The sequence below is a fragment of the Stylophora pistillata genome, chromosome 11, assembly GCF_964205215.1.
Source record: "Stylophora pistillata chromosome 11, jaStyPist1.2, whole genome shotgun sequence".
NCBI lineage: Eukaryota > Metazoa > Cnidaria > Anthozoa > Scleractinia > Pocilloporidae > Stylophora > Stylophora pistillata.
The window spans coordinates 8,675,511-8,689,575 of record NC_142529.1 but is presented as its reverse complement, the minus strand read 5'-3'; the positions used below and the strand labels follow the sequence as shown (position 1 = coordinate 8,689,575).

Genomic DNA, 14,065 nt, shown 5'->3' with positions numbered 1-14,065 from the left:
CGTAATAACACTGCGCATGACATCGAGGTGCTGGTTACCAGAAACAAGGCTCAGAAACTCGTTTCTAGTACTCGTCGGTTGTCTTTCAGTGCGCGCCTCTCTTGCGCCTGTAGAATTTCTTCGTTTAGTATACAACATGGCAGACAATAAAGGCCCATCGACTAGGAAGACAGCCGCTGAACTCGACGAGGAAATCGACGAATTCATGAAAGAGAGATCTAGTGGTAAAAAGCGTGAGATTTCATTTAAAGAAGAAAGCTGGGAAGAGGTATGGGAGTTGAAATGCGTGCACACTTGCTGAACTAATCAACACGTGTTAATAATAATAATAACACCTTTATTTAGACACGATAATGTTTAAAGCTGAACAGCTTGTGGGGTCGTGTGTAAATCTAAATAAACTCTAAATTAAATAAATTCAAATGATGATGGTTTTTGAGGAGAGGGGAAAACCGGAGTACCCGGAGAAAAACCTCTCGGAGCAGAGTAGAGAACCAACAAACTCAATCCACTTATGACGCCGGGTCCGGGAATCGAACCCGGGACACATTGGTGGAAGGCGAGCGCTCTCACCACTACGCCAACCCTGTTCCCCATTGTTTACTCCTGGGCACGCAATGAATAATTTATTGCGTGCCCATGATGTTTTACGATCGAATCAGGGAAATCGGGGAACAAAGTTATTGTAAAATGATCATTTTTTGTGACATCAGAGATATCTTCTTTGAAATAAACGCTTTTAGGTATTAGAAACTATTTCTCTAGAATGTTGAGGAATCAATCCTGGTGTGGCAAAGCAATTGTCTCTTGGAAAGGGGGGGGGGTTATCTGGGTTAATTTTTACTGGCTTTGTGCTGCAGGCCTCTTAGAACCCCTTTTGGGAGCCCTCTTTGGGGCATATTATTTGGGGCCTATTTACCTTTTCACTCAGGAGTGACCAACATGGAATTTCTCCTCACGATGTGGATTCAGTTTCAAATTGAAAAGATTGCGAGAAGAAAGAAATGATAAGAATCAAGAAATTTCACATCAATTTTTTTTTAAACCAAAATCAACAGTGGCCAGGAGATGGTGCAATCTCCAAAGCCTTCTCAAATCCTGTGAGACTCACTGTCTCTCTCTTACTTTAGGAATTTGAGAAAACACCACTTTTTATGACAACAACTCCTACACAGGAAGAAATAGATAAAAACTCAGTCTTGTCAGCCATTCAAGCTCTGAAATACGAAGATGAGGACCCTGTAGGTAAGCAACAAGTATTTATTAAAAAATTAGATGTGAAAAAATTAAACTAGAATTTGGAAAAATTCTTTTGATATAAGTTTTTATCAAACAACAAACATATGAAATACATATATATGAACTGCGGTTATGAAATGTATATGTGCACGATCCTTCGCAGTAAAGCACTATTTAAGCAATAGTGAAAATCAGACCTGAAAAAAATTCAGGCCTGTACGGGATTCGAACCACTGACCTCTGCGATACTAGTGCAGCGCTCTACCAATTGAGCTAACAAGCCAACTGGGAGCATGAAACGTATACGTTCATAACCGCAGTTCATATATATGTATTTCATATGTTTGTTGTTTGATTTATCATCTACGGGTTTATGTGAAATTAATCTGATGGCCTGCTTCCAGTTGGCTTGTTAGCTCAATTGGTAGAGCGCTGCACTAGTATCGCAGAGGTCAGTGGTTCGAATCCCGTACAGGCCTGAATTTTTTTCAGGTCTGATTTTCACTATTGCTTAAATAGTGCTTTACTGCGAAGGATCGTGCACATATACATAAGTTTTTATGAGGTTAAATAAACCTAGCATACAGGGGAGAGGTGTAAATAAAGGTAAATCAGACTTATTCCTTCTCCATAAGGGATCTGTGATGACTTAAGAATTTGCTCATTGTTTTTATAGACCCCAAATAACTTTTTTTTCTAGGGAAAACTTACAGAATGTAGACTCTGAAAATAGCTCCTTATTCAAAAGTGATAAGAAACCTTAAAATCAAATACTCACCGTTTAAAAGCCCACTGAAGTTTTGGCGCTAAGTAGAAATAAGTACTCAACCCTGAATTCACATTTCACTTAGGAGATATTTTTTTCCTATATTCTGATTGGTCCCTGAGAAAATTCATTTCCTAAGGGAACCTTCATTATTTATGGTGGGGGAGGGCTGGCAAGAATAATGAGGGGGGGGGGGGTCATGATAAATTCAGGAACTAAAATGGGGGGTCATTAGATAAATTTGGGAATAATGTGGGGGGGTCAAAAGCTTTGTGTTGTTACATAATGCAAATGTGGGTTTAAATTTGTAGAACATTTTTACTATCTGCCATACAAGATATAGGGAACAATAGCTAACTTTGCATACACTGGAAAGCTATTCTTCTTCAAGCTATACACGGTACCATACCAAACTGGACACAGTACCATAGGATATCTCTTATATTATGTTACCCATTTTGTATGAACTTTAGATTTTAAACTCTAGAACTGTATTGTTAATGTGTTTTTGCAATAAAATTAAACATGTGAAAGATATTTTTCACTTGTTTTAACCTAGCTACTTTAATAGTCCTAGGGGGGGAGGGTGGCTAGCTATTTTTACAATTACAGCTAGAGGGGTCATGACATTTTTAATTCTTACAGAGCAGGGTCAGGATATTTTGTTTAGTTTTTTTTTTGTTTCAAAATCTTCAAGTTCAAGATAGTTATGGTGACGTAGAACGAATAATCAATGATGTGTCAAAAGTTAAATCCAGTTAATAGTAGTGTATAACTTATGTATTCTTCTATTTATTGTCATGTGTTTCTATTTCTGTATTGTTATCTCATACCGTCATTTCTGCTTTTAAATTAATGATTTAATATTTAATTTCTGTTTCTTGTATATTTATTGAATCTTTCGTTGAACCGAAATTATTTATGTAAGATGTTTTAGCGTCCACACACTGCCCGCCGAGACTAGCTATGCTATTTGTGGGTAGTGGTTGATTATGTTTAGTTAAGTTAGTTAAGTTAAGTTTAGTTAGTTAGGTTATGCAAATGTAATATATTTATTCCCTTATAAAACAATTTATTCCCTTATAAAACAATAAATAAATAAAACAATAGTCTCACTGAAAATCTTGCCTGCCCACCCCCTCCCATAAGTAATGAATGCTACCTAAGTTGGTCAATAGGCCATTTTACAGTTGTGTTCTTAGTTGCCAAGCCTTTGATTCAGAGTGAGGCTAAAGGTGACCTTGTTGCGATAGAGACCTGTATCTAGTTAGCATGATAACAATGTGATTTACATTTGAAAGGCAGCAAGGTTTGTATCATAACAAGGTCACCCCTAGCCTCACTCCTGTTCAAAGGCTTGGCAACCAAGCAAGCAACTGTAAAATGGACTATTGAGTTATTGTTATGGGTGCATGTCAACCCCTCACACCCCAAGATCAGCATCCATATTCACCATGCTCTTCTCTATACATCTCCTATGTTTCTGACAAGGAGAATATGTTTAATAATCAAAGCTTTTTAGGTTGGTGATTACTGTGTTGATCCTCACGATCATAAAAGTAGAGGCGTGGTGGCCTCATAGTTGGTGTGCTCGACTCCGTATCGAGTGGTTCGGGTTCGAGCCCCGGCCGGAGATATTGTGTTGTGTTTTTAAGCAAGACACTTTACTCAGCTCACAGTGCCTCTATTCACCCAGGTGTTTGAATGGGTACTGGCAAATTTAATGCTGGGGGTAACCCTGCTATGGACTAGCATTCCATCCAGAGGGGAGTAGAAATACTCCTAGTCGCTTTATGCTACAGAAACCGGAGTTAAGCGCCAGCCTGATGGGTCACTGGCTTGTAAACAGACTTTACCTATACCCTCATGATTTTAATGAATGATTCAGTAGGTGGCACGGTTACTGTAAGGAGAAATTAGATGCTGGTCACTCTTAGGGTTTAAGGGGTCAACCAAAGAGTTACTGCTCCCCAAAATGTCAATGAACGTTCAAGCAGAATGGTGGCAAGGAGAAAAAATAAATGTATACAGTAAACCAGGGTATTTTGTCTGATTTAGCACAGTTGATTCTGAGAGCTAAAAATTGCAAGGAATATTTAAAAGGCAGTGAAGAGAATCAATGTTCAAATCTTGAGAGTGACTGGTTAACTCTTTGACTCCCATGAATGACCAAGACATAACTTCTAACATTATCAAATGAATACAACATCAAGCAGACAAGTAGTGAGATTAAAGAAAAATGTCAATTAGGGGATAATTAATTGATCCAATATCAGATTCTCCAAACTAACATCATAAGAATTCTATGACAGATGGTAAGGAGAATTACTGAAAATAAAGTAAAAGGGCTAAGCTATTGTAAGAAGTTGTCATTGTAATCATTATTGCTCTTCCTTAGTTCTTTTGTGTGCCATGAAATTTATACTATGACCGTACAACAGAGATTTTTTAAAATTGTAGAAAAGTAAGTTTTGATACATTGGCTACAATTATTCAATAAATGCAAAAATTATTAATGAGATCCTGGGAGTGAAAAGGTCATGGTAAAAGAGTGCATTTCACAGAGGTAATCAGGGTTTTCCTTTTCAAAGAAAGTTGAAGTCGGATGAAAGGGAAGCAGGCGGAGACAATTTGGGCGAGTAGCGCCCAGCCTGAGTGGCGAAGGCGCGGACAGCTAGGGGGGTCCGGGGGCATGCCCCCCCCCCCGGGAAATTTTAAACATTTGAGCGCTCTGAGATGCAATCTGGTGCATTTTGGGTGCTTAAATTAAGGAAATGAACAGGCTTAACAACACAAGAAATGACAATGTATTTGATAAAATGCAGCCCTTTTCTAGCACGTTGATTGGCAATACCGGGCACATTGCTTATAAATATTAATGTAAAACAACACTCGAATCGATCTGGAAGAATTTCACATAAAGATATATTGACACAGAAATCAAAGGTAAACAAAAATACGAACATCACAGAAAATATTTCGCAATTAATTGCATCCCACACGATCGCCTGAGACTTACTTTACTTCGGACTTGGCCCAAGGTAATATTTGTGATGCTTTGGCTTAGTGAGAATAAGTAGTTCCCAGTTAAAGTATATCTGTTTTAACTAAAACAGTTAAAAGCGGATAAATCAAGAAGATAATCGACCTTTCAAATAGTAATTTATTTAAATGCAAAAATTGAATAATTTACGTATCTTTAAGCTTGAAGGGATGCCAGTGATACATGACTTGACCGCGCAAACTTGTACTGAATGTCACGTACCAGTACACGCGCAAAAATTCTACTTCGTTTTTTGCTGAAATATGTACTTTTTATCGATTTCCGTTTCTTATACGTCATTGTCAGACAACATACAAAGTGTTTATTATTTATCTCAAATATTTTAAATTATATAACAGCAAGGACTCTTTTAGTCGCCGGCGACGGAGCCGTTCGCAGGCGGCGAAAATCGCCGGTCGCCGGCCGAAAAGGAAAACCCTGGGTAATATGAGCTTTATTTACAGCAAGAGCAGAAGCTTACAAAGAAGATGGTAACTATGAGTATAACAGAAAAAAATTCAAAGAAGCAATTGCGGCATATACTGAGGCAATCAAGGTGAAGTGTGATGATACTCATCTCAATGCCATCCTCCACACAAACAGAGCAACAGCACACTTGTGTCTGGGTTAGTATTGACATGCCAACATTTGGTGCTAGAAAATATTGAAACATGTCTTTTGTTAAATACTTAGTAGTGCTTAATATATAATGCAACAGTTTGTGCAGGGAAATTTTAAATACCAGGCTGTCATTGGAAACTGTTGGAGGTAAAGTCTCTAAAATCTGACCCCTGTTGTGCAAAGAGTGGATAACAACATCCACTGGATAAATTTTGCTCTGCGGTGGTACTTTTTGTGGACAGCAGTATCCGCTGAATAGCAATTTATGTCGGTTGGATATAGTGTTAGACATACTTTGCACTGCATGGCCCTGATGAAATCCTATCAGCGATGAAATTTTGTGTTAATTTGGACAACTAGTAAATGTAGCCTTACTAGCACTTGAAGAAGAAAGGTAGCTTTCAGGGACATTATGCAATTATTGGAGGAGGTTGAGTATGATATCATGAATTATCAAAACTGAGGTCTAAGTTATCTGCTGAAGCCTTCAGCTTCGGCAGATAACACAGACAGGAAGTTATGATGATTCACAACATCATTCAATAACAAATTTGATAATTGTTTTAATATACATTTTGCACATACATCTAGTGCCTCTTGTCAACTCTTGTGAATCAAAAGTGTTTTTGAATTATTTTGCCATTTCAAATCAACACTCTTTGCTACAAAGACTTTTTTGGCCTCTGCAAATTCTGGGTCTTTGATAATTTCAGTTCCCTTTGCTTTGAAACAGAGGCGAAGCATTCAGCCATTTTTTGCAAAAGTTTGACAACACTACACGGACAAGGGGCTTGGAAACTAGGTAGACTTTGAACTTGACATAACCCAGTATATGCAACAGATATTGGGTTTATGTCAACTTCACATGCTACTGTATTTTGACTGAATGCTCTTGACCAATGAGATGTTTCACACTAATTAAGTCTAATGTATAGTAATATCATTTATCTATCGATTAATAATGATAATGGTATTTAGTATATACTAAAACAGTGGATAGTGTGGAAGGTGTACTCTGATTCAGGCTGCTTAAACTTGGAATGTCCTTGTTATTGGTGCAGGTAAATGAGTTAAAATCATCTTTTTGTGCTATAAATTATTATCTCTGTCACTGTTGTAGTCTATACTAAAACAACCGTTCACCTCAATAAATTATTTCCTGGTAGTGGTGGGTATTTTGTCTCACTGCTTCACAGCTCAGTAAGTAACTACCTCTGCTTTTGGAGAATAGTTCATATTTAACAATAATTTATTATTCGCCGAAGGTGAGGTGAATATCGTCGAATAATCCCCGAGATGAAGTCGAGGGGATTGTTCGACAATATTCACCGAACCTGAGGCGAATAATTGTTTTAGTATAATTTCAGAGCTGAACAACAGAGAAATTTCTAAAATCATAACATTTTAGTAACATTTATTAACATTTTAGTTTAACATTTTATATAAACCGTGCGGAGCAGTTTATATAGCGTCATATAAGGAACCGCTTGACCAATCAGATTGCTGGAAACTCTTTGTTCAGCTCTGAAATTATACTAATTCATATTATAAATGTGCTTGTTGGGCTCACTAGACTCCAGGGGCTAGAGGTTTCTTGCAGTTAAATATTAAGTAATTACTATTAGAGAATGAATGCCAGATCTCCATGTAGAGTTAAAGCCGGAGTCCTTAATTTCTTTTGACAGGAAATAATCGTAGTGCCCTTAATGATGCAACCGCTGCAAGGAAGCTAGAGCCAACTTACATGAAGGCTATAGTAAGAGGTAAAGGCATAGGTCTACTGGTAAATGCAAATGTTGTGGCTCCAAAGTTTTGCTTAGTTTAACTGAACTATAAAAACTAGTTTCGCTTTTTATCTGTCTTGAAATAACTGTTTAACTCCTATAGAAGTGATTAACATAAGTTCTCTCTATAATGTCCATTCATTATCCAGCAAACAGGTATTATAACATAGGTTGTAAATTCATACAATCAAATTCAATAGCGCGAGCGTGCTTCAATTTTCCTTTGTGCATGCTGGTGACGTCAGCAAACAAATGCCAAGCAAAAAAATGTTTTTCTTGCGAGCGACTTCAGCATTTTTCATTAAAAAACAGGAAAAACTTCCGCAAAAAAGTTAAACTAGACATGGCAACAAGCGAACAAGCCGATAAAGATCTGCCTACTTTTTCTTTGGAAATGGATTTTTTAACTCCCGAGAAAGAACCCAGAGAAAGGGAAAACAAAACAATCAATGGTTTCATCTCGTTTCAGAACTCTAACTTCATTTCCACGCATGAATTCACCTGTCAGTTTTTGACCAATCTGAGACAAGATCATTGAAGCATGATGAAATACTTTTCTGAAACAAAATAAACAACACATTGAAGCATAGGAAAAGCAATTTCTGCCCTTTACACATAAACTACAGCGTTGAAAATGTTATAAAACAATTGGTTCATACATCAGCTGTGCATTCATGGAGAGCACTCAAGACGCTAGAGTTGCTCTCGGCTATGCCTCGAGCAACTCTTGTGCATCTTTCGTGCTCTCCATACTTCCCACGTGCTTCATATCTCGATGAACGCACGCTGACGTATGAACCAATTGTTAACTGAGAATACCCAAACATATCACTGAGGTAGAAATTTTTTCTTGATCTTCCACTTAGTTCTCATAATCAATTTACAGGGAGAATTAACAGATGTTGCAGGAAGTTAAAGGGAAATAAAATTGAGCAGTATGTTTGAACATTTTAGTTGCTTCATTTGACAGAAACAGGTTTATTAAGCTCTGGCCAGATAATCCATGTGGTTATTATACAAGCATAATGTGTTACCTTTGTAGGAGCTACTGCTTGTGTGGAGCTTCAAAATTTTGAGGATGCTGTAAAATGGTGCGATGATGGATTAGCTGTATCCTTTTACATCTTTTCATCACTTAATAGCTGGGTATTATCAAACAGTATATCCAAGTTTCACTTCCATTCTTTAAGCCTATGAGAAGACCTTCATTATTAGCACTTAGGCACGAGTATGTCTGTGCCCACAGGGAAGAACGTCAGGCCTTGAGGAACACAAGCTGAAAAGAGATCTTAATGGGGTCCAGTGCTGATAATGACCAGACCACAGCAAACCTTTCCCTGATGTGTCTCAAATCATCTGGCATTCGGAGATGCTTATGTCGTGCAGCACTAATAGTGAAGGCTTGGTGGCACTCCACATCTTTCTTTCCTCCTACGTACTCTTATGGGATGCACTGATTGATTGTTACATTGAATTAATTTGTTTTCTATGCCATTTCTCCCTCCAATCTGGCCAAGTTTCATCTCCACTAGCCTATAGTTATTTTACATGTAGCAGGCTTTTCAGAGTTGTAATTAGCTAAAATCACAGCTGGTAATCATGACCAACAAATTAAAACATGCAGGTTTGAAGTAGAAGTCACAAAGAGCCAGTGAGAACTCAAAAGAACTACTAGATAAATAAGAATGATGTAAAGTGCATCAAAATGCAAGTGACTGCGCTCAAAACTCATCCTCATTAAAAAAGCATTGCAACCAGTCTCATTTTGAAAACAAGTCCATGTTACTCAGAAATGGCCCATGACCATGTTGGTCTTCTTGGAAAAGAAACTGTAATTTGATAGCTGGACTAGTTATCACAGACTGTTTGAATACCTTATATATTTGCAAGTAAATAAAATAATTATCTTTGACTTTGATAAGATTGAAGCTCAAAACCAAAGACTTTTGGATTTACGAAACAAGGCTGTTGCGGAACAGAAAAAAGTGCTGAGAGATCAACGAAAAGCAGTGTTAAAGGAAAAGAAAGAAATGTCTGAAACAGAGGCTTTGAAATCAGCAGTTAAGGTGTCTTATCCAACCTATTATTGGTAGGAAGTAGGATTTTTTGATAAACTTGATGTTATGTTCAATTTAGACCATATTTTGTTTCATTTGTTTGCAAGGACCACAATGGAAACTACTGGTTCACCAGTAATTGTATAATCCTATAAAAAGACTCTTCTCATTACCTGTTTGCTGAGTGATGTATCAATATTATAGAGAGAAGTCACTAGTTAATCACTTCTGGGAGTTTAAGGGTTAAACAAGCTAGGGGGCCTGTTTCTCAAAAGCCCTGGGCCCAGTTGCTCAAAGGCCAATTAACTGACGCAAACCCGGGGTTAAATTTTAATCCAGGTTTCTATATTTCTTTGTTCAAAAGCTGTTTCGGGATAATTTTCCCAATTCTTTTTAGAGTACTCAATCATCAAATTGTAGACAAATGGAATTAAACTGAACTGTCTTTTAAAGCTTTTAGATCTAAATCAAATTTCACACTAACCCTAACCCTCCTTCGAACGACCTGGTCCTGGTAACTTAGTGGGCCTGCAGCAGCTGAAGCCATGTTTTAAAGTCAAAATTTAAAAGATACAAAAACAGTTTCTGGCAACCAAACCAGTCCATTTTGTTTCTTTAGCTGATAGTTTTACTTCATTATTTTCAAATTTTTTGAAATCGCAATCTTGAATAAAAACAGAACCGCTTTATTGGCCTTTTAAGTTACCGGGACTTTCGATAAATGGGCCCCTGGTCACAAAGAATGTTCTGGATTTTCTAACAACTTAGTACCTTTTTTAAACTTGCTTTGGTAAGTTGAACTTAGTCGTTTCTAGGCTACTTGGTTTTTAACTCTTTCACTCCCAACATCTTATTGGTAATTCTCGTGACTGTCAGCCATTAATTCTTGGGATGTCAGTTTTGAGAATTTGATATTGGATGAACTTACAACATAATCCCATAATTGATAGTTTACTTTATTCTCATCACCTGTCTGCTTGATGTTGTATTGATATTGTAAGGAGAAATAACGTCTTGGTCACTGCTGGTAGCGAAAGGGTTAGTTGACTTTTTTTTTCACAGGCGCGAGGAGTCACTTTGGAATATGAGAATGACTTGTCGAGGCCCATGACCGATGGAGGACTGGACCTCAAAGTCTCCATAGACAGCAGTGGTGTACTTCACTGGCCGGTCATGTTTGTTTATCCCGAGTTTGAAGAGACTGACCTGATATCTTCATTTAATGAGAATGACAGGTGATTGTTGCAAACATATTTATGTTTGAATTTACAGCGTAGTATGGTAATGTGAATATTGTCATGCAGAAGTTTTTGAAAGCTAATTTTATTAACTACTTAGAACAATATTCAATCGAGGTTCGAAAGTAATTTGGGATTGCTTTGTTTCTGCTTTACTTCGCGCTGTCATTGGTCCAGAAAACTCGCGCCACATTCTCGACCAATCAGATACAAACTAAAAACCAATCACGACTTCGTCGCCCGCGGTTTTCCGCGCTTTACGTGATTTGCTTGTTTTTACTTTGAGTTCTCCTAGGCTCTTAAAGGTATTTTTCTTTCTTTGATCAGCCATTGTGTCGAGTAGCGTTCTAATACATAATTAAGTTAGTTATCAACCTAAATGTTGTTGTCGTAGAAAAAAAGATTAAAAAAGAGGAAAAGGAGAGGAAAAATGTTTCAAAAAACAAAGATCAATCAGTAGCGTAATTTTCAGTTGAGTGTCAAAGGTAATAGTTGCTTCTGCTTTACCTCGCTCTGTGATTGGTTTGGGCGCAAAATGAAAACCAATCGTGTTTGGCCACCCGCGTTTTCCCGCGCTTTTGGCAGTTATGAGTTCTCATTGGCTAATGATGATGTTTTTCTTCGTTATAATTGGCTGTAGTGAATACTCTGGTTTTAGTTTTTCAACAGTGAATTGAAAACTGTTCTAATTCGCCCTTTGTTCTTAAATGATCAGATGGCCTTTTTCTTTCAGTTAAGTGACCTGTTTATTGAGCATTTGTCAGTCCTTTTGGTGATAACAGTCGTTTCGGTTTTGTAGAATGGCAGATCACCTGTATGCCATGCTTGAGGAAGAATCTCCTCCCTGGGACAAGGATAGGAAATACACTCTCGCAAATATCGAGGTAGATATATAAGAATACCTCTTACTAACCGAGTTTAAGGCCCGTGCTATAAGTGGTGGGCTGACTTTTCCCGCTCGGATTTATGGCCAAAGCGCGCGGACCTTAAATCCGAGCAGAGTAATGTTCCTCGACTTACCGTACGGACCGAGACAAGGAGATTAGTAAAGTATTTATTATATCTCAGTGTTCAAATGGAGGGGGGAGAGTTTAATTTAAACAAACTGTTGAATTTAGCGGGCTGCACCGTGAATTACGGCACGTAAAATTGACGGCACGTAAAAATGACCACACGTAGCAGACGCTCGAACTGAGATTTATAATAACTGTATTTAGTGTATTCCACACAGATGAAAAGTGCTTTTTGCGCACGCTGATTGGCTGTTCGGTAGTGATTAGCAAGTAGTATTCACCTCCGAGCTGCTAAAGAGACAAAATGGTGCGTCAACAATTTAATTTCTGACCATTTTTTGGTATATTGACATATATAAACTAATTTTATTAGTTGCTGTGTGGTATATTCTGAAACAATAGCCCATTTCCGAATTGCCCTTGGCCTCATTTTCAAAACGAGTCCTGGTGCTCATCCTTTCATATGATTATAAGTTTTCATTCACATGCAAATTAAACTCGTTTTCACAAGAATGGTTGAGCACCAGGCCTCGTTTTGAAAATGAGGCCAAGGGTAATTTGGAAATAGGCTATTATTCAGCTCAGTGTCGGTGACAGGTTGTTCGTTTATTTATTTGTTATTATAAAGTTGTGCTTTATGTTAATGACTGCGATACTTTACTTACATTTCTGTCCTAAATGATCTTTCTCTAGGTAATATCACGTGACTTTTATAATTGAATTTTCTTTATGAACTTTGACCAGCCCGTTGATGGGAAGTGAGCCCGCGCTCCTCCCTCCTCAATGACGTCGTTGCTTCTCGAGAATACCGAAGAGTGCATCTAAGGAAAAAAGCTCTGCGTGCCTTAGATTTTCTGCAAAGCCTTCATTTTCCATGGAGTTTTTTTGCAAAAGTTTCAAGCATATATTTTGCATTTATGTTCTAATAACCAAACTGTTGTTAAATCTCTCCAGGTTTATTTTGAGGACTCAGCAAGAGAAAAGCTATGTTTGGTGAAAAATAGCAGCTTCCTTAAAGATATACTTTCGGACTCGAGGTGAGTCGTTCGGTATGTCTCATTTAGGTTTGCCTAATAATAGAACGGATAAAACACTGTTTGAACAAACAAATTTTTTTTCCTACCTGGTAAGTATCTATAAGACAGGCAAATGTTGGCTTTACATATGGAAAACATGTCTAATACAGGTTGGAAAAAAAGAGTAAAACACAAAAGGTAGCTAGCGATCTAGGAAGCTCATCGTGCTGGATTTGTTCCAGTTTCAATGCCTCATGGAATATTGCTTATCCGCGGTAACAAAGACAGTGCCCTCGCTGTTTGTTTCGTCAAAAAGTTTCAAAAGAGGTTGACAGAACTTTTTGCATGAAAAAAGATTTCTGGATTGGAGGCCCTTTTCACGGAAGGTTTCTTGTATTTCTAAACAGGATGTTTTATCTTGATTTTCCGGTTAGTCAGCTCTGTGTTTTTGTTTTTTTGGTTTTCTCGGTGGTTAGGTTTGTGGTAAAACAGAGAACACCGGCATTTATTATCCTAAGTAAAGAGTCTGCATTCCGGACAACTTTCCTCCAGCGATGTCAAGTTGAACGATGACACGTGTATTCGGTACAAGGTTGGGTCTATGTGCGCTGTACCCCGAGATATTCCGAGGAGATGCCGAAGGGTTTCCGATTCAAGTTGTCGAGTAAAAGATCAATGCGGGGATGTGAGAGCATTCGGCACGTTAATTGTCGTCTCGAAACATTGTATTGAAGTATTCTTTGTGGGCTTGTTAATCACACGTGACAAATATGGGCAGTAAGTATACACAACGCATTGTTTCATACGATAGGACATTTATTGTCTAAGGATAGATCTTAAAGACAGAACGGAGTTTTCTAAAGAACCTTACTTCAAGCTGGTGACCGAAAATGTCAATATATCATTGTAAAAGAGAAGTGAGTAGTGATTAACTCACTAATATTGTAAATTTGATTCAATATTTATTACAAAAGAAAAGAGTTCGAAATTTTCAGACATAGAGTGATAGGTGCACGCGAACCCGCTTTATTTTGGTGGAAAAACGCAAAATCTGTCAATACTACTGGACGAGTTTTTGAAAATAGTAATGGCAAATAAAAGATAGGGACATTGTTGCAGTAATAAAAATTTTGTGTCAGGAAAAGGCTCGATTCTTTCCTTCGACAATACCCATGCACACGTAATTGCTCATAAGCTACACACTAAAACTTCACGAGGTTTTTATTTCCTCAGCAATTGGCAAAGAACTGGAAGTCATAATTCGTACTCGCAGTCAAACTTGCCCAAG

The 14,065-nt window shown here is 37.8% G+C and overlaps 1 protein-coding gene across 1 annotated transcript; it reads left to right on the top strand.

The window, feature by feature from the left end:
* Positions 1 to 99: 99 nt before the first annotated feature.
* LOC111337662 (hsp70/Hsp90 co-chaperone CNS1 homolog) lies at positions 100 to 13,921 on the top strand. The gene is made up of 10 exons (XM_088738209.1): positions 100 to 268; positions 1,131 to 1,245; positions 5,513 to 5,674; positions 7,355 to 7,432; positions 8,496 to 8,563; positions 9,376 to 9,519; positions 10,573 to 10,745; positions 11,548 to 11,632; positions 12,716 to 12,798; positions 13,254 to 13,921. Exons 1-10 carry the CDS (start codon positions 137 to 139, stop codon positions 13,348 to 13,350), a joined length of 1,137 nt encoding a protein of 378 aa, XP_088594335.1. The 5' UTR covers positions 100 to 136; the 3' UTR covers positions 13,351 to 13,921.
* Positions 13,922 to 14,065: the final 144 nt, after the last annotated feature.

Bases quoted from the DNA above. Each gene is read 5' to 3' on its own strand.
- LOC111337662 (XM_088738209.1), top strand. From the start codon at position 137: ATGGCAGACAATAAAGGCCCATCGACTAGGAAGACAGCCGCTGAACTC. The intron at 1,246-5,512 runs GTAAGCAACAAG...CTTTATTTACAG, and splicing joins CGAAGATGAGGACCCTGTAG to CAAGAGCAGAAGCTTACAAA. The intron at 8,564-9,375 runs GTATCCTTTTAC...GACTTTGATAAG, and splicing joins GGTGCGATGATGGATTAGCT to ATTGAAGCTCAAAACCAAAG.